We start from the raw sequence: 19,331 nt of genomic DNA on the forward strand, positions 1-19,331 counted from the left end.
CCGACCCATCATCGATGACCACCACAGACGGCCACGATGATACTGAAGATGATGATGTTGATGCTGTTGATGCTGATGCTAGTACTGATGCTGATGCTAGTACTGATGCTGATGCTGATGCTGATGCTGATGCTGATGGTGGTAGTCCCCCACCCATCCGCACCACATGCTTTCCTGCACATACCGCCCAAACCGGTGTCACCCATGTCTCCAAGCAAGCGGCTGCCAGGAGAAGAACAACCAAGACATGGCTGGCAAGGACCATTGCCATGATGTAGACAAAGGAGGAAGGTGGAGGGTGGAGGGGGGGAGAGGTAGGGGGGGTAGGGGGGGGGGGGGGTGAGAGGGTAGGGGGGGAGGGTGAGAGGTGTGGGTGAGGGGGGAAGGGGGCGGGTGCCGGTGGCGAAAGCGTGTGGTGTTGTTGGCTTGCAGCTGGCGCGATCACGACCGTCGTGGCGGATTGGTCGCCATGTGGCTAGGTTGGGCTTGGCTGGCTGGATAAGGATCAGGATAATACGGACACAAACAGTTTACGGTTGATAGACAGAGCGAACAAGCTGTTGTTTCTAGTACTTGGGCTCGTCGTCGTTGTCGTTGTACTGCGGAGACGACGGCGAGTAGGCTGCGCCGGGCGATGCGTCGTACGTCGGTGATGTCGGCGAGTAAACCGGCGACGTTGGCGACGCGCCATACGCCGGCGATGACGGCGAGTAGACCGGCGACGTTGGCGATGCTCCGTAGGTCGGCGACGACGGCGAGTAGACCGGCGACGTTGGCGACGCGCCGTAGGTCGGCGACGTCGGAGAGTATGTCGGCGACGTCGGCGAGGCACCATAGGCAGGCGACGACGGCGAGTACGACGGTGACGTCGGCGAGGCACCATAGGCAGGCGACGACGGCGAGTACGATGGCGACGTCGGCGAGGCACCATAGGCAGGCGACGACGGCGAGTACGACGGCGACGTCGGCGAGGCACCATAGGCGGGCGACGTCGGCGAGTACGACGGCGACGTCGGCGAGGCACCATAGGCGGGCGACGTCGGCGAGTACGACGGCGATGTCGGTGACGCGCCATACGCCGGCGACGTCGGCGAGTACGACGGCGACGTCGGCGAGCCGGCGCCATAGGCAGGCGACGTCGGCGAGTACGAAGGCGACGTCGGCGAGCCGGCACCATACGCCGGAGAAGTCGGCGAGTATGCCGGCGACGTTGGCGAGCCAGCACCATACGCCGGCGACGTCGGCGAGTACGCTGGCGAGGCCGGCGAGCCAGCGCCATACGCCGGCGACGTCGGCGAGTAGGCCGGCGAAGCCGGCGACTGGAAGGCCGGCGACGACGGGGTGTATGCCGGCGACGCCGGCGAGAGGCCCGGTGACGCCGGTGCCGGCGAAAAGCCAGCGCCAGCCGGCGAGAAGCCAGCGCCGGCCGGCGAGAAGCCCGCGCCGCCAGGCGAAAAGGTGGCCGGCGAGAACGAGCCGCCCGCAGCCGGCGACCAGCCGCCAGCCGCGGCCGGCGAGAGCATGCCGCCAGCAGCGTAGGGGGTGGCAGCGGCAAAGCCGTCGCCCGGTGACATGGGCACGTACTGCAGCGCGTCACCCGAGTCGGCGAGGACCGAGACCTCGACAGCGTCAGCGAGCTTGGACTCGTCGAGGAAGAGGTCAAAGGCGCCGGTGCCGATGCGCGGCAGGTTGCCCATGATGATAGCCTCGGAGACGCCGGCAAGCGGGTCGACCTCGCCCATGGCAGCAGCGAGCATGAGGACGTCGGTCGTCTCCTCGAACGAACACCGCATGAGCGCGCCGTTCTCCACGCGGTTGGTACCGTGACGAGTAATGGGCAGCAGCTCACCGCGGTAGGTCATGACGTCGGAGAGGAGGGCGAGGTGGCGATAGTTGACGTACGAGCCACCAAACGAAATGACGTGGTGCAGCTCGTGGAAGAGAGCCTGGCGGGCAGCCTCGATGCCGAGCACCTGGATGACTTCGACCACCGAGTTGGAGGTCGTCCGGGTAGCGTCGACGGCGGGGTGCGCAAGCAGCCGCTGGAGGTCGACGCCCTCGGTCTCGAGGTAGTTCTCGGTCCGCTTGTCGTACGTTCCGGTCTCCGGATCCTCAATCATGATCTCCTGCGAGGTGAGGAAGACCTTCTTGAACTCGCGGAAGCCCTTGACGCGGATGATGGAGAGGAGCGTCGACTGGATGTTGGTGAGCAGGATGTTGTCCCGCATCGCCTCCTCCTTACCGCTCTCCGACGAGTCGACCTGGAACCGGACGCGGACCACGAGCGGGTCGGCCGTGTCGGGCGTGGTGATGACGTGGAGCGAGACAAACTCGCGGTTGAGAGCAGCCTCGACGTCCTTGACCTTGAGCGACTTTTTGGAGAGCTCCTCGCGCGAGAGCACAATGCGGAGAAGCCACGGCGACATGATCTCGTCCTCGGGCATGTCCTCCAGCCCATAGTAGTCGGTCACAAACTGGCGGTCCTCCTCCACAACGGTGTTGAGCGGGTCCGGATCGAACCAAATCTCGGTGCGGTCGGTGACGTGCCCGAGTGTGGTGTTCTGCAGCTCGTGGAGAACAGCCTTGGCAGCGTCTTGGTCAAAAGCAATGTGCTCGGCGAGAAAGACCGTGTTCGACGGCGTCCGGTTTGCCTTGGCCACGTTGATCAGCTCCTCCAGCCGCGGGACACCGAGCGTTACGTTCTTGGCGGAGACACCGGCAAAGTGGAAGGTGTTGAGCGTCATCTGCGTTGCCGGCTCACCGATCGACTGCGCCGCAAGCGCGCCGACCATCTCGCCCGGGTGGGCAATAGTGGTTAGGAACTTGGTCCGAATCTCACCGAGGAGCCACTCAAAGGCGGCCGACGAGAGCTTGTACTCGCGGAGCACGCGCTTTGAGGCGAGTGTGGCACGGACGTGCGCCTTGAACAGCATGGTCGCGTTCGCCTGCGCCTCGCGGGTAATGGGGTCGTCGCCGCGGCAGACAACAAGGTCGTCGAGGAGCGAGCGGACACCGGTGATGATGTCGTGCGGCGAGAGGTCCGAGACCGACGACGGCGACGAGTGGATCTTCTGCGCGTTCCAGATGAGCCGCTTGAGGTTGACCGGGAGGACGATGCGGACCGAGCCCGAGGCCATGATGCCCATGTCGGTCGTCGAGACGCAGACGCGGCGAAGCATGTCGCGGTCGGCGGCAATGGTGTTGAACTCGTCCTTGAGCTCCTCGCGGAGCGCGCGCGACTCCTTGAGCTCGTTCCACACTTGCGGCGTGGTATACCGCGCCATCTCTTCGTTCGAGGTGTTGATCGAGTACACCGCGTGCAGCCTCTCGTTGGTCATCATGGCCGAGTCGAGGAACTGGTGCTCGAGGAGCGTTGCCTCCATGCCGTCCTCGCCGTAGAGGAACTGGATGACCACGCCCTGCGCGTTGCGCACCGTCGAGTCGTACTGCACCATCAGCGACTCCATGGCCTTGACCAGCCGCCGCTGGACGTAACCGGTCTTGGCTGTCTTGACCGCCGTATCGATGAGACCCTCGCGGCCACCCATGGCGTGAAAGTAGAACTCCTGCGGCGTGAGGCCCTTGAGGTACGAGTTGGTGACAAAACCGCGCGACTCGGGTCCGTAGTCGTCCTTGTGAAAGTGCGGGAGGGTGCGGCCGACAAAGCCGTAGGGAATGCGCTTGCCCTCCACGTTCTGCTGGCCCACACACGCCACCATCTGCCCAATGTTGATCGAAGAACCCTTGGAGCCACCGTCGACCATGATCTTAACCCGGTTGTCGGCCCGGAGCGAGAGACCGGCCGACGTGCCACCCTGGCCAGAGGCAATGTTGAGCGTGCTGTTGACCTCGGCCTCAAACGTCTCGCGCATGGTCATGCCTGGCTTAGAGACGAGCTTGCCTTGCTGCGCGTCGTGGATGAGCTCGCGGACCTTGACCTTGGCGTCCTTCAGCAGCTGGTGGATGTTGGCCATGGTCCGGTCGTCCGCAACCATGTCGCCGATGCCGACCGAGAAGGCGTGCTGGCAGAGCCAGTTGTTGACCACCCGCTGGATGGCGTCGAGGAACGACCGCGCCGCCTCGGGGCCGTGCTCGATCCACACCAGATGGATGAGCCCGTTCGCCTTGTTACCCACAGTCTTCTTACACAGCCGGCCCGAGAGGTGGACGCCGGCCTCGATGAGCACCTTGGTGTCGGTCGGCGAAATCGGCCCCTCAGCCTTGTCCGGCGCCGTGCCAGACTTGGTCCTCAGGTTGACGTTCGGCATGATGAGCGAAAACAGCTGCTTGCCGGTCCACAGCGGCTTGGGCTTGAGAATCGCCGGCGTGGGAATGCGCCCGTCCCAGTCGGGCACCCACATGAGCAGGTTCATCACCAGGTCGCGCTCCATAAACGTGTCGCGAGAAGTGAACAGGTACGTCCCGAGCAGCGTGTCCTGCACAATGCCCATGACCGGCCGGTTCGACGCAGGCGTCACAATGTTCTTGGGCACCATCATGATCTCCATGACCTCCGCCTTGGCCCCCAGCGACTGTGGGACGTGCAGGTTCATCTCGTCACCGTCGAAATCGGCGTTGTACGGCGTCGTCACAGAGAGGTTGAGCCGGAACGTCGAGTACGGCATGACCTTGATCTTGTGGCCCATCATCGACATCTTGTGCAGCGACGGCTGCCGGTTAAAGACCACCACGTCGCCGTCGCGCACATGCCGCTCCACCACGTAGCCCGGCGCAAGAACAAGGTCGGTCTCGCGCGAGATGTACCGCAGATCAAGTTTGGTCCCGTCGTCGCGGATGATCGTCTTGGCGCCCGGATACGCGTCAGGCCCGTTCTCAAACGAGTTGCGGACGAGCGCCATGAGCGACTCGCGGTTAAAGGCCGTCACGTACTCGGGGAACGTCAGGTTCGCCGCAATCGATCGCGGCACGCCGACCTGGTCCACGTTGAGGTTCGGGTCCGGCGTAATGACCGTACGCGCCGAAAAGTCCACGCGCTTGCCCATGAGGTTGCCGCGGACGCGGCCCTCCTTGCCTTTGAGCCGCTCGGAAATGGTCTTGAGCGGCCGGCCCGACCGGTTCTCGGCCGGCGCAAACGCCGGCGACGTGTTCGAGATGTACGTCCCCGTGTGGTGCTGCAGGAGGTCCACAAACTCGTTGATCACGTTCTGCGGCGAGCCGTTGATAATCTGCGTGCTCAGCGTCTTGTTCGCCTTGATGATCTCCGCCAGCGCGAGCGTCAGGTCGTCTTCGTTCCGCTGTGTCGACGACATCATCACATGCGGCCGGACCGCAGGCGGCGGGATCGGCATGACCGTCGTGATGAGCCACTCCGGCCGCGCCCACTTGGGCGAGAGGCCCATCGCCAGGCAATCCTTATCCGAGATCCGCGCAAAGATCTCGCGCACCTGCTCGGCAGACATCCGCGTCTTGCGCGTCCCGATGTCACCCTGCCCGCGCGCCTTGTCCGACCCGTACGTTGCACGGATCTTGATCCCATCGCGCCGGTAGGTCGGCTGGTAGTTGCCGCATCCCTTGTGGACCGGCGACGTCTCGGAGGTCGGAATCGAGTCCTCCGTCGCGCCCGACGGGCACCGCGTCACCGTCGAGCACAGGGTCGAGAGCAGAAACAGCCGGTCCTGCGGCTGCTCCGCCCGGTCCAGGCTCGCCTTGTACTTGACGTCGTTGACGTCGATCAGCAGCCGCGAGCAGTTGACGCACACGCACCGCAGAATCTTGAGCACATAGTTGATAAAGCCAAGGTGGTAGACTGCCTTGGAGAGGTCGAGGTGGCCAAAGTGTCCCGGGCAGTGTGGATGGTCCTGCCCGCACGTCTGGCATTTGACACCAAAGTCGATGGTGCCCAACCGCGGGTCGGAGAGGCCTCCCTTACGCGGCTTGCCGTTCACCCACGTATCCGGCTGGTCAATGAGCGCCACAGAAGACTCACGGATGGCCTCTGGCGAGAGGACCCCAAACTGGAGCCGGCTCACTGTCTTGAGCGGTTGCGGAGACGGCTCGAACAGGTACGCCATCTACTCCACAAGCCCAACACACCCCATTCCAGTCCATTGTCCAACACCAGGCCAGTATCAGTATCATCATACTTCCATCGTCAGTCTCGCTACCCATGTCCGTCGTCCCCTCCCCCTCCCCCCTCCCTCCCCTCCTCCCCCACCCCCTCCCCCCCTCCTCTATGCCGCCAAACCAAAAAATGCATCCGTCGGCCCTCTCCACACACAGCCCCCCCCTCCTCTGAACATGCCCCTCCACAGCAAGCCCTGCCACCCCCAACCTCCATGCAAGTCTACCAACTCCCACCTTGTACATCTATGTACATGGTGGGGGTAATGGTTTCAACTGCATACCTTTCCTGCTCACGAGACAACCGTACAAAAGGTCGCCTCGTCCCTCCCAGCCCCGTAGCCGCTTTCGCCGCCAGCGCCAATGCGACTCGACGCCCAATCGATGGCTTGGGGCGGGGGGGGGGGGGGGGGGTGGGGGAGGGAGGGGGAGGTGAGTGGGTCCAAAAAGGTCGTGTTTTGGGCGCCACACGCAGCGGGGCTGCCGACTGGCGGTTCCCATGGGGGGTCTAGGGCATGCTCTGGTAATGCTCTAATCCCATTGTCAAGACATATGTTCTGACCGACATGTAGAAGAGGTCAATGCATGGTTGGAGGGCTTGGGGACGCATAGGTGCTGCCGGGAGGAGGTGCGCGTGGGGGTGGGGCGGTGCGGAGGAACCATAGTCGGAATCACGACCTTTTTAGGGTGAGCCGCCATTCTGCGACCCTTTTCGGACGCCGACTGGGGGCTTGGCCACCGGGGGGTATGAGCAAGGAGAGAGTTCCGGGGGATAGGGAGGAGGAAAGACGTGGCACATACCTGAAGCTGGTCGACGGGGAGCGGGCCAAAAGCCTCCTCCTCATCATACTGCTGCTGCTCCTCCTGTGCGGACATGGTGTGGTGTGCGGTGGCTGTGGCTCGGGCGAGTCAAGTGTAGCGACAACGACTTTGATCGACACGATCTCGTTCAACTCTACGAAACAGGCCAACGGTACCGGACAATCGGAGCCGTTCCCTCGTCCGCACTCAAGGGTCCCGGCCGTGCCTGCCAGGGTCCAGTACCCGAACAGGCAAGCCCGCCTTGCCTGGTCTGCGGCCTGGCCTTCGCGTTGCCAGGCATGGTCAAGGTCGCGGCAAGCCCGTACCCCTCGGCCTCGCTCCGTGTCCCAGACCGTATCCCCGGGCTTCTCACGCCAGGCAGGTCGGCAACTCGGCGTGGGACATTCATTTCCGCTTGTCGAGCTGGGCTGGCTTGAACAGGGTCGGCATCGCGTGTCCACCACCATCACCTGTTGGTAGCAGGCGCAGCAAGGCTAACAGCGGCGGCGCCATCAACCAGCCAGGTTGGATTAGCGGCAGCTGGATCACCAGCCCATGGGCTTACCGACTTGCAGAGTCGGAAGATCAAAGCCGGATCTTCAAATACCTGCTGGTGGTGGAGGAAGAGAATGAGCGCCACGCATGCGGCCTCGACCAGCTCGCACGCATCGTCATCCGTGTCGGCAGTGATGACCGCGTCCAGAAGCGCTAGCGTTGCCAAGCCTGGCAGCTCGTCGAGCCACATCAGCTTGAGCCACCGTGGGAGGAGGACAACCAGGTCGAGGCCAGCGGCCTCGAGTGCACTCGCAACCGCAGCGCCAGGTCCGGACGCGACGACACGCGCGGTGACACGCTCGGTCACCACCATCGACGCCTGGCGAAACGCGGCCAGCCGATCTAGGACATGACCAACTACAAGGTCCAGCTCGGCCACCACAGCAGGTGCAAGCGCATTCGCCACACAGCATGTCGCCTCGCTGCTGTCAAGCGAGTGCGGACCAAGCACCCTCCCATCGAGTGCCACAAACATGATAGCCGCCACAGGCATGGCCAGGGCTTGCGAGTACCCGTCGTCAGGGCGGGTCTTCACATACCGCTCAATCAAACCACGATGCAACGCTCGCGCCTGCGGCGTGTGCAGCCAGCGCGCACCGCGGAGCGTCCGCGGCAAGTCGGCGTCAAGCATGGCAGCGAGATGCGGGTGCTCGTCGCCGGCGGCGTCGCTGTCTGCGACTCGCTGCCGCCTGCTACTGCTTGCCCGTCGCGCTGCTGCCACCCAATCTGCCCAGTAGCCATCAGTTGACAGTGGGCGGGTGGGCGAGGGAAAGCCACCCTCGTCGAGCCCATCGTGAAGCAGCTCAATAATCCGTGCCCGAGCGAGCACCTGAGTCTCTGCACCCGACGAGCGGATGGGATACGGAATGGCGCGCGCCGCCGCCAGCAGCTCGTCGATGCCAGCTTTTGCTAGCGGCTCGCCATAACCAGCCCATACAACCTCGCACCATGCCAGGCCACCACGAGCCAGGCCGGCGTCGAGCGAGCGAATCCGGGCATCCACGCTAGCGAGCAGGCCATCAAAGGCCTTGACAGTAGGATCACTCGCCACTTTGATGTGAGCAAGGAGCGAGCGAAGGGAGGGCGGCGGCTGGAGCGCCCAGCGCAGAAAACCGAGCGAAGCAAGCAGCGGCGAGGCGGTCAGCTCGTCAAAGTATGTCTGGAGTGCGCGAGATCTGGTGGCGATAAAGGCCGCGGCCTTGTTGCGAAAGTAGCGCTTGGGAGGAAAGACCGGGAGGAGCGATCGGTGATCGAGCGTGAGCATCTTGTTCAGAGCAGAGTGCAGAGCAAGCAGCTCGGAGAAGCGTCGATGGATGTGCCATGACGACGGGATGCCCGTCAGGCAGTCGACGTCCGAGACTCGCAGCCGATACACGGTTGGCCCGTCCCGAGTTACCTCGGCAGCCACAACTCGGACAGAAAGCGCTCCCTGTGGTACTCCCTGCGACAACATACCCGCCAAGCCTCTCGCTCTACCCGCTCGAGCTGTTGAGGGGAGACGGTATTAGAGTGCGGTAGGGAAGGTTGTCACCGGCTGGCGGCTGGCGGCTGGCAGTCAGGTCAGGCAGGGCTGGCGCAGGCTGTGAGCGGGTATAGGGAGGCAGCAGATCTGACAGTGATGACGGCTATGACTGCGATACGTTTTATGTACGCCTGATGCAAAATTGCTTGCCATATGTCTCTTGAAGTAGCTGCTTTTGATACCGTTTGACCTGTACTTGCTTGCTGGGAGTAACGGGGGGGGGGGGTGGCTTCCTATGGCTTGATCTTTTAGTTTACCTGATCGTATTGTTGTTGCTTTTTTGGCTGCAGACGGAGAAGTACAGCTGTACGGAGCACTTGCAAGGGATGACATTGTAAGATCAAAGTTGAAGCTGTGCCTTTTGCTGTAAGCAGTTACTGAATGTATTCAAAGTATCATGGGTATACTTATCAGCACTTGCAACCAACCGATGCAGCTCGCTCCGCAAGTGGGCAAAATACACAACTCCCGCTTGCCGCCCAGCCCCTCGACTCGGCTACCTCTTTGCAAACCCTTGATTCCCTTCCTCGTCCTCATCACACTCCATCCACTACTATCCCCTTCTCTCACACTGTGCCATCTACCAACTCTTTGCCTTTTTCTCATCCATCCACCCTCTCATGGAGCCTTAGACAGAGAACCACCAACCTGTACACGCCATAGCTCCCGTCAAAAAAACCCGTTGATGATTCGACTGTTAGTCATCCCTCGTGGAAGACGTGGCAAGACAGCAGCACCTCACCCTCTTCACGCCTCACCCCTCGCTACCTGTGGAAAAGACTACCATTTGTGGGTTACATAGCAAAGTGGGGTTTGTGCCTGTCGGTGTGTGCCATACAAGTTGAAGAAGTGTGTGTTGTCTGGTTTCCAACGGTATGAGTGTCGAGACCAAAGTGCCAACAACGTCTGCGGCAGAGGCACTGTCGTCACTGGCGACACACTCGGTTGGCCTGCCCGTCTCTCCACTGGCTGCATCGGCGCAAAGTTCAACTACGAATTCGATGATGACAACAACTGATCCCGTTTCTGGTTCTCGGTCTGGGACCGCTACTCCGCCTCGCTCGAGTGGTGCCGCCAGCCGTGGACACGGCTCCTCTGCAGGTCAGTCAGTCACTGGTCGTGCCGCACACTCTGCTTCTGCCTCGGCCCCAGCATCGACGGGTGAGTTGTCGAGGGGAAAGGGTGTGGGCATTCGTGGGCGAGGCGGCAAGTATGTTGTCTCTACTCGTCGTGCTCCCATGCTTGTCTCGCGTCCGATTCCATCTGCAGCGGCTAGGACGCACGGTGAGGCAACGGGCCGTGGCGGAAAGGTGTCGCACCCAGACGAAGCTGGGAAATCTAAGATCATAGGTAAGGTCAAGGGCAAGGGCAAGGGTAAGGGCAAGGGCAAAGGCAAGGGCAAGGCGAAGGAAAAGGGCAAGGGCAAGGGCAAGGGCAAGGGCAAGGGCAAGGGCAAGGATAAGATCAGGAACAAGAGCAACAGTAATAGCTCCAAGAGACCGACAAACGAGCCGATCATGCCGTCACATAAGGGTCTGGTCTCGCCCGCCGCCAGCACATCTACGGGCTCCACCAAGTCGGCCTTTACTCGTGTGCCACCGGCGACGACCCAGGCGACACCGCGCGAGTCAGAAGCCGGCAAGTCCAAGGCCAAGGCCCTGGAATCGGAAAACGAGTCTGGAAGTGGGTCTCGCGGCGAGTACACGTACGAAGAGTCGTATGCTGAGATGACGGTATCGGATGACTGGTCAGAGGGTGGCTCGTTGCACTCGGATTCGAGCGAGCACTTTAAGCCGATGACGAAGATCGAGCTCGAGACGATTATCAAGGACCGTACCGGGGCCCACACCTCGTTGCCACCGCTCGTGGATGAGAAACAGTCGGCGCAGGGCAAGAAGGTCTCGAGCGTGAGAAAGTCGGTGCGGAAGAGTCCAGCGCGCTTGCCAGCCGAAACCAAGGAAGCCGCGCAAGACAAGGCTTCGCCGGCTGCGGCCAAGGCGGACACCCGGGCCGGGGCCAAGGCAGCGCTGCACGAATCCCGTGGCGAGCGAGCAGCGCGGCGGAGAACGCAGGGAAAGGCTGCGGCAAAGGTGGCTGCGGCAAAGGTGGCTGCGACGACCGAATCTGACTCGAGTCATAGTTCGAGCTCCGAATGGGTAGAAGAGACCACCAAGGATCGCGCTGAGCGAAACCGCCGGGCTCGGAAGGCTTCGCCGAGTCGGCGTAAGCAGCCCGCGAAGTCTATGACGTCGGATGCGGTGAGCGATGCTCCGAGTTGTTCAGGTGCCGACGCCCTGAACCGCACCACGCGGCTGGCCGACAGCTTGCCACCGACGATGGCGGTAGCCGAGGTTTCCGAGTTGCTGGCGTCACGAAAGCGGCGACGGCCGACCGGTAGCCAGGTGTCGCCAAGTTCACGATCGCGCCAGCTCTCCCTGGATCTTGACGGTGACGATGATGACGAGGGCGACGACGATGAGGCGATACGCCAGATTAAGCGCCAACGGCGGCTGGGCATGCTGTCCGAGGACACAGCAGGCCGATTGCTACAGGCAATGGAGGCGTCGCGGCGGCAGTACATGCTTGCGTTGCGCAAGGACCGTGAGATCATGCATCAAGCCGTGACGGCTGTTCTAGCGCAGCAGGACGCCATTCTGGACGCCATGCTCAAGGCGCACAACGTTCAATTGTGACGTCTACGAGAGCGGGCGTAGCTAGCCGCGGCCAGAGCCACTGCGTTGTTCTTGGCGCGCATGGCGGCCCACTCGGCGGTCTGAGGCGCTGCGTCGCCGACCTGAATGTCCATGATGCACGCGAGCTGACGGACAACATGCATAAACTTGGAGACAAGCGAGAAGAGCGGCGAAGGATAGCCCTGCGCAAAGGCGGCAATGGCGTCGGAGAGCAAGTCGGTGTCGACAATCTCAACCTCGAGCTCGCGGCAGACGTTTCCGGATGCGTACTTGACCTCAGTCAGGTCGATGCGCCACGCGCCAAAAGTGTACGTCCGACGCTCTTTCTCGCGCCTGTCGCGGGCCACAAACTGGGTCGCCTCCGAGACAGTCTCGGGCGGGAGGGCGGTCTCGGATGAGGTCGAGATGCGGAGGTCGAAGCCTGCTGACGGGCACCACACGTCGATGTCGCCGAGCCGCTTCTTGCGGATGACGGATGACGGCCGCGAGGCCAGGCCGCGCACGGGGTCGATGTCAAACGACGCCCGTGCTTTGGGCCCACCCGGCCGCAGCTCAAACTTGCGGTCGATGCTCTTTTTGTGATACCGGGTGAGCTTGCCCGAGCCGACCAGCCGGTTAAACAGGTTCTTGAACCGGTCAAAGACCGAGGCGACCGTCGAGTTGAACATGACTCGCGAGTCGTCGAGCATCATCTCACCCTTGACACCTACACCGATGTTGATTCGCGAGTCCGGCAGCGTCTTGAGGGCAAGGAAGCCAAGCTTGGCCTCGATCTCCAGCACCGGCTTGGGCGCGCCCTCGGCCACCGCCGACGCAACCGCAGCCGCCATCTCGGCGTGTGCCTCCATGATCTTCTTCAGCAAATGACTTTCCAGCAGCAGTGGATTGTAGTGCTCTGGCTGCGATGACAAGTTTTGTGAGACCGCTACCACGCGCGATGCCACCGCAGCCACCGCCTCTGGTACCACCAGCCCCTTTCCCGGTCGAGGAGTCCCCCCTGTAGCCGGCCGCCGTGATGATGATCCGGCCCCATGTCTCGCAACAGCAGACGACGAGCTCGTCGGCGCGCCAGCCGAAGAGCTAGCCGATGCAATCGACGACGTAGTCATTGTCGACGATGCAGTCCTCGCGGTCCCAGCCCCAGCCCCAGCCCGCCCGCCGTCCAGCATCCTCTGCCGCTTGCTCGGCTCGCCACCGCCACCGACCATTACGTCATCGCTTGTGGGCGGCGGGTGCTGGCCACCGTGCCCTGACGGACTACTGCTGCGACCGCGCTTGTTTGACAGCGACATGGAGTGTCAAAGTCGGGTGTCCTCCGTGTGTGTGCAGGTCGTGGTCGTGGTAAACGCTCTTGCTGTTATGGTGGCAGCCCCCTTCTCCTCCTCCGCCGACTGACCGACCGACCGACCGACCGCAGGCTGACCGACCGACCGACCGACGACTGACTGGCCGACCAACCGACCGCAGGCTGACCGTCCGTCGATCGGCGACCTCGATGGGCGGCAGCGACGAGCCGTTGATATACCAATCTATCGAAATGCTCGCGAGCGGAGGTATCAACATAGGATTTGTGATGGAGTGGCTGTGCAACTATGTCAATGGCTGCCGCACCCTTCCTGTCTGCACTACTCTCCAGGGCATCGATCGACACAATTTGCGTCTCATCATCGACATTTCGTATCGTCGCCCTCCCTCCCTCTCTGACATCCCTCCTCCTCTCTATAGCTGGCTTCACCACCATTGCCCGCGCATCACGACAGCAGCAGCAGGCCATCGTGTTTCATGGTGGCTCTCCAAACCTTTTTCTGACTGAAATATTAGTTTTTGCAACATCTTCCGCTTACTCCTCTCGGCCCCCCCCCCCCACCACCCCCCCCTCCCCCCCCCCACCCACCTACAGCAGAAGCTCAACAAGCTCAAGCTATTTCATTCTAACATTGTCATGCGTTCTGTCTCATGTCGGCTGCCCCCCGCAAGTGCTGCCGCTCACGTCACTCGGCAGCTTGTGGTCGCTGTCCTCGTTTTCCTGCTCATTGCTGGAACTGCTACAGCGAACACGTTTACCGCAAGCACTGGCAACGTGTTTGCGTACGAAACGAGCCTACGAGCCAATTGGCAGTTTGGCGTCTTGACGGATGAATCCCCGTCTGCAAGCGATTTTACCTCCAACTTGAACGCCCACGGCGGGTTTGCCTTCAACATCCCGCTGGGCTACATTATCGATGGCATCAAGATCGACATTCCCTACTCCTACGAGTCGCGCTGTGGGATCAGCACGGCTAGGACAACACTCGTTACCCTCCGTAATGCATCGGCCTTTGGTACCTCTTTCTTCGACTCGTCACCCAAGACAGCAAACCGCGCGCTCCTCCCCAATGGCCCGCCACCGCCACCGGTTTCTTACGGCTCGTCATCCGACAAGTGGGGCCTCGCTGCCCCGCAGCCTGCACTCGTTGATGCTCTCAACAATGGATATCTCGGTGTTGGCATTCGTGTTGCGGGCAATCATCAGTGTGACTCGGTTCAGATTTCCTCGTCGTCTTCACAGGCATCAAGGGCCGGGCCGAAGATGATAGGCATGCAGTCGTCTGCATCGACACCTACTGAGAGGTCCTCGAGTCTCGACATACCTCCCATGACCCGCGAGCATGCGTGGCCCAAACCTCGGGCCGACGGGGATTGGATTATATCCATGGCGATCATTAACGTGGTCGTTAGCGCCCACCAAGGTATCTGTGAATCGCAGGGGGCATGGCCGGTCACCAACGCGGGTCAGACGGCTCTCAGGCCCTGTCCTACCGGCCAGACTGGCCAAGTTTCCCGGTATTGCCGCCTCAACGCTGTCTGGGCCTCTCCCAACATTGCAGGATGTCAAGCCGACGACTCATACTGCCCTCTGCTTTCGCCGCCTGACGATGGCTTCATTTCCAACACCTGCAACCGCAGCCTCAACGCTGTCTGTGGCAGCTTTGGTTGCAACCTAGGGTACACTCCAATGGGATCGACTTCGCGGACTTGCAAGAGCGACAAGAGCTGGGGAGGCATGGAAATGATCTGCACCGCCACGCCCGACTTTTGTCCACAGCTCTCGCCGCCGGCGAACGGTTACATCTCGGGTTCGTGCGAACGGACCGTGTCCGAAGTGTGCGGGGTGTTCACTTGCAACGCGGGCTACACTCGCTCGTCTGGCTCGACTTCTCGCACCTGCCAGAGCGATAGAGGCTGGTCCGGCACCGATGTCGTTTGCTCTCTCGACGGCAACTACTGCACCCAGTTATCGGCTCCTGCTAATGGTGCTATCACCTCATCGTGCGCCGCCAAAGGCACGCTCGGTGACGTCTGCGGCGACTTTGTGTGCAACGCGGGTTACTCGTTGTCGGGCTCGATTACCCGCACCTGCCAGCTTGGTGGCGTGTGGAACGGATCGATTGCCGCGTGCACGCCAGTAAGCAACTACTGCCCTCCATCTCCTACGCCGTCGTCCAATATGGTCACGGGAGAGTGTTCCCGTGCCATCGATGGCGGTTGCCTCTACTCGTGTAGTGACGGCTACGAGATAGTCGGTGGCTCCGGCCGCCTCACTTGCTCGGCGGGGCCGACTTGGACCGGTACCCGCGGGACGTGCGAGCCCATCGACAGCTACTGTAGTCCGCTTCTTCCGCCGCATAATGGCATGGTTGCTGTACCCTCGCTCTCTATCAACAGTGAGGCTACATACACATGCAACCTTGGCTATGTCCGCACTGCTGGCTCGGCAACAAGGACTTGCAACGCCGAGTCGAGCAGCTCGGGTGTTTGGTCTGGCACCGTGACCATTTGTACCGAGGATAATGGGTATTGTGAAATAGCCAGTGTCCCACCAGCTCCGCCGCATTTTGAGCTCTACTCTTGCGACGGATCACAGGGTGGCGAGTGTGTCTTTGAGTGTGAGCAAGGCTACTCGCTCGCGGGCAACGATCACTTCACGTGCGAGTCCGACAGAAGCTGGTCAGGCGCGCTTGGCTCGTGCACACTTCAGCCCAACTACTGTACTCCGCTCGCCATCCCGGGCAATGGCACGCGCGGCGCGTGCTCCGGCACATTGGGTGAAGTCTGCGGGCCAGTGACATGCAATGCCGGCTATGAGGTGAGCGGCACGGCAAGCAGGACGTGTAACTCTGGTGGGCTTTGGTCTGGCACGACGGCAACATGTGATGCCATTGAGTTCTACTGCCCCAGTGTCACACCGCCGTCTCATGCCGTCTTGGACACTTGCGCGCGCTCGATTGGAGCCACATGCTCATATTCCTGCAGCAGCGGCTATGTGCCGGACCAGGCCCAGACGATGACTTGCCTGGCGGGCCCGGCTTGGTCGAACTCGTTCGGCTCGTGCATCCCTGATCCAGAGTTTTGTCCACTGCTCACCGCACCGGGCAACGGCTCGCTCGCGGCTTGCGACCAGAGCCTCAACACCGTTTGCGGCCCGGCGGACTGCAATCCGGGCTATGACCTGTTGGGCGATGCGGTTCGAACGTGCGTCGACGGCGAAGATGCCGGCGGGACTTGGACGGGCACCGCGCCATCATGCGCCCTTGATTCCGAATTCTGCCCAGTCCTTCCCGCGCCGAGCAGCGGCTTTATTGCCGCGTGCGATCGTTCGGTTGGCGGTCAGTGCACATTTGTCTGCGAGCCCGGCTACGAGCCGTCTGGCTCGCTTGTGGCAACATGCACCTCTGCGAGCACTTGGGATGTGTCACTGGGATCATGCACGAAGATATTCGGCTATTGTAGTGGCCTCCCGCCGCCGGATAACGGCGGCGCCCTGGCGTGTGGCAACAGTCTTGGTGACTCGTGCAGCTTTACCTGCAACACTGGGTACTTGCTGACTGGCTCGACGGAACGGACATGCCTCGCCGGCACAACGTCGTCGGGCGTGTGGTCCGGCACCGAACCTGCTTGCATCATCGATGGAGTGTACTGCGGCGAGGGTCCACCTGCGCCTGGCAATGGGACCCGTGGTGATTGCTCTCGTGTCATCGGCGGCGCGTGCACCTACGCCTGTGACCCGGGCTACACCCTCAGCGGTGATGACCAGCTCACCTGCGCAGTTGGGCCTTCGTGGGTCGGCACCTTGCCCAGCTGCTCGCTGACAAACGGCTACTGCCCGATCTCGGCTCTGGTTGATGGCGTTGCTCCGCCGTGCCATGGTCGTCTTGGCGAGACCTGTGGGCCGTACGTCTGCAATCCCGGCTTTACCCACTACGGCGGTGCTAGTCTGACGTGCGAGTTTGGCGGCGTGTGGTCCGACGTCGTCCCATTCTGCTCGGCGGCATCGTCGTCGAACTCGCGCGTCAACTCGCTCAACACAGTGACGTTTTCCGCAGACATGACTCCTGGGTGGAGCTTTGAAGTTCAGGTCTTTGACGCCAACAACACCGTCATCACGTCGGCAGTCGACCGAATCGTGGTTCGGCCAGCCGGCACGGCCATTACGCTCACCTCGTCGTCTCTCGCGACAGTCGATTGGGACGCGACTTTGAGCGTGTGGAAGGGTGCAGTGACGCTTCGTCGGGCTGGCGTCTTCAACCTCAATGTCTTTCTCAATCTGAACCCAATCGCGTCCTTGGCCGGCTCGACGCTGTTCCAGATCCAGGTCGAGCCAGGCCTGCCTGCGGCCGCCAACTCTGTGGCCGACGGACCCGGCCTGGCCATCGGCTCATCGGTGATCCAGGGCCAACCCGTTCTGTTCTACATCAGCCCGCACGATGCGTACAACAACATCATCCACATTTCGGACGTGCAAGCTGAGGCCTTGTCTGGTGCTCTTGGCTTCGAGGCTGTGCTGGAGTCGGAGACGGTGGACGATCCACTTGTCGAGTTTGTGCCAGAGCTCTCGGGTAGTGTCGCCAACGGCAAGCTGGCGTTCCGGTACACGGCGGCGACTGGCGGCTTGTACGTGCTCTCGATCACGCGCGGTGGCGTGGCGATCAAGGACTCGCCGTGGCTGGTCGAAGTGACAGCGGTCTGCCCGGCTGGGACACGGGCTGTGCAGGCAACCGGTCCATGCGTCGAATGTCCAGTCAACACCTACGCGGCGGCAGGCTCATTTGAGTGTAGCGAGTGCCCAGAGTTTACAGGCGCGCCGGCACGATCCGAATCTGCCGCTAACTGCACCTGCCTCGGTGGAGACTGGCACCCGTCAGCCGAGGCCGGCGCAGCGTGCCAGCAGTACCCGCCGTTTGCAACGTGCAGCGGCGGGACCGGTTATCCGATTGCTAATCCCGGATACTTTGAGACGGCGCCCAACTCGGGCGCCTTTGTAGCCTGTCCGCGGACCAAGGCGTGTCTGGGCGCCGGAGCGTGCGCCGACGGGCACACCGGCTACATGTGCACCGTTTGCAAGCCGGGCTACTTTTCCAACACGGCGTCCGAGTGCGAGCGGTGCCCACGTGGCTCGTCGGCCATTTTTGTCGTCCTCTTTGTACTTGTGCTCGTGGTGGCGACGGCAATGGCCTGCGGGCTGGTGTGGCGGACGCTGCGGGTAGTGGCGGCCCAAGCGCGGACGGGCAACTCTGGCGAGGCATCGGGCGAGCTCATCCGGCTCTTCCGCACCAATATGATGCCTGCGTCACTATCGATGATTCTTGTGGCCTTTCAGGTCGTCGGCATCTTTGCCGATGCCAACTTTGCGTGGTCGGACGCGTCGCGGGCATCGCTCCGGCTCTTCAACGTTTTCAACATTGACGTCGACATGTTTGCCACCGAGTGTGCGCTGCAATCGTTCCACGCAAAGTACGCCTTTTCGATTGTGCTCCCACTCTTTGTAATCCTTGTCACCTTGGCGTTCATCGTAGGCTTCAAAGTTGTCGGCGCGCGCCACGTGACTCGCCTTGCCCCGCTGGCCACGGTCTCGATCCGGACCCTAGTCGACGCCGTGCTCTTTGCGCTGGCACCGCTGCTGTACATCCCCGTCTCGCGGACAGCGCTCATCATGTTTGACTGCACGCGGCTGGCCGATGGCTCGTACGTCCTCGATTCTAACCCAGGCATCAAGTGCTTCAACTCGCAGTGGTGGGAGCTGCTTCCTGTCGGCCTGGTGGCGCTGGTTGTCTACGTCCTCGGCCTCCCGATCTACTTTGGCATCGCCCTCCTCCGCCGGCGGCATATCCTCTTCCTGCCGTCGGTCACCGTCCGGTTCGGTACCCTCTACCGCCTCTACCGCAAAGCGTACTACTGGGGCGAAGTGGCGAACTTGGTCAAGCGGCTGGTCATCGTCATTCTGGCCGTCTTTTTCTCGTCGCGGCAGCTCCTGCAGATCAGCCTCATGCTTGCGCTCCTCACCACCTCACTCGTTGTTGTCTCGCGCTACGAGCCGTACTACTTTCCGCTCTACAACGCGGTGGACACCCGGCTCTCGGTAATGCTCATTATCATTCTCATGATCGGCACCGGGTCGTACGCTGAGCGCGATGCGGCGTCATCCGACTCGACCTTTTTTGTCCTCACCCTTGTCGCTATCATCGCCCTTGTCCTCGTCTCGGTCCACGCTCTCGCTGTCGACGTGTGGCTCATCTACCGCGAACGGCAGTCGCTGTACCTCGCCGCCGCCGAGCGGCAAAAGCGACTGATGCCCCCCTGCCCCCCTCTTCCCCGCTTCCCCACCTCCCCACTTCCGTCAGTCCCTCCCCCCCCCCCCCCCG

At 62.0% G+C, this 19,331-nt stretch overlaps 6 protein-coding genes across 6 annotated transcripts; 3 read left to right on the forward strand and 3 right to left on the reverse strand.

Annotated features, from left to right (window-relative positions):
- Positions 1-514: 514 nt before the first annotated feature.
- Positions 515-6,957, reverse strand: AMSG_09602 (DNA-directed RNA polymerase; the record flags this gene model as incomplete). Its single annotated transcript, XM_013898704.1, has 2 exons — positions 515-6,032; positions 6,883-6,957. 2 exons carry the CDS (start codon positions 6,955-6,957, stop codon positions 567-569), a joined length of 5,541 nt encoding a protein of 1,846 aa, XP_013754158.1. The 3' UTR covers positions 515-566.
- A 391-nt stretch (positions 6,958-7,348) lies between these two features.
- Positions 7,349-8,862, reverse strand: AMSG_09603 (uncharacterized protein; the record flags this gene model as incomplete). Its single annotated transcript, XM_013898705.1, has 2 exons — positions 8,215-8,862; positions 7,349-8,109 (listed from the first exon to the last, which is right to left on the reverse strand). The coding sequence occupies exons 1-2, from the start codon at positions 8,699-8,701 to the stop codon at positions 7,349-7,351; spliced, it is 1,248 nt and encodes a 415-aa protein (XP_013754159.1). The 5' UTR covers positions 8,702-8,862.
- Positions 8,863-10,197: 1,335 nt separating this feature from the next.
- AMSG_09604 (uncharacterized protein) lies at positions 10,198-11,652 on the forward strand (the record flags this gene model as incomplete). The annotated part of the gene is made up of 3 exons (XM_013898706.1): positions 10,198-10,210; positions 10,310-11,064; positions 11,512-11,652. The coding sequence occupies 3 exons, from the start codon at positions 10,198-10,200 to the stop codon at positions 11,650-11,652; spliced, it is 909 nt and encodes a 302-aa protein (XP_013754160.1).
- A 21-nt stretch (positions 11,653-11,673) lies between these two features.
- Positions 11,674-12,821, reverse strand: AMSG_09605 (uncharacterized protein; the record flags this gene model as incomplete). Its single annotated transcript, XM_013898707.1, has 2 exons — positions 11,674-11,692; positions 11,725-12,821. 2 exons carry the CDS (start codon positions 12,819-12,821, stop codon positions 11,674-11,676), a joined length of 1,116 nt encoding a protein of 371 aa, XP_013754161.1.
- A 773-nt stretch (positions 12,822-13,594) lies between these two features.
- On the forward strand, positions 13,595-14,259 carry AMSG_09606 (uncharacterized protein; the record flags this gene model as incomplete). Its single annotated transcript, XM_013898708.1, has 2 exons — positions 13,595-14,144; positions 14,201-14,259. The coding sequence occupies 2 exons, from the start codon at positions 13,595-13,597 to the stop codon at positions 14,257-14,259; spliced, it is 609 nt and encodes a 202-aa protein (XP_013754162.1).
- A 388-nt stretch (positions 14,260-14,647) lies between these two features.
- On the forward strand, positions 14,648-19,259 carry AMSG_09607 (uncharacterized protein; the record flags this gene model as incomplete). The annotated part of the gene is made up of 2 exons (XM_013898709.1): positions 14,648-19,218; positions 19,244-19,259. The coding sequence occupies 2 exons, from the start codon at positions 14,648-14,650 to the stop codon at positions 19,257-19,259; spliced, it is 4,587 nt and encodes a 1,528-aa protein (XP_013754163.1).
- Between the last annotated feature and the right edge of the window lie 72 nt (positions 19,260-19,331).

This window comes from Thecamonas trahens, assembly GCF_000142905.1.
Source record: "Thecamonas trahens ATCC 50062 unplaced genomic scaffold supercont1.52, whole genome shotgun sequence".
NCBI classification, from domain to species: Eukaryota; order Apusomonadida; family Apusomonadidae; genus Thecamonas; species Thecamonas trahens.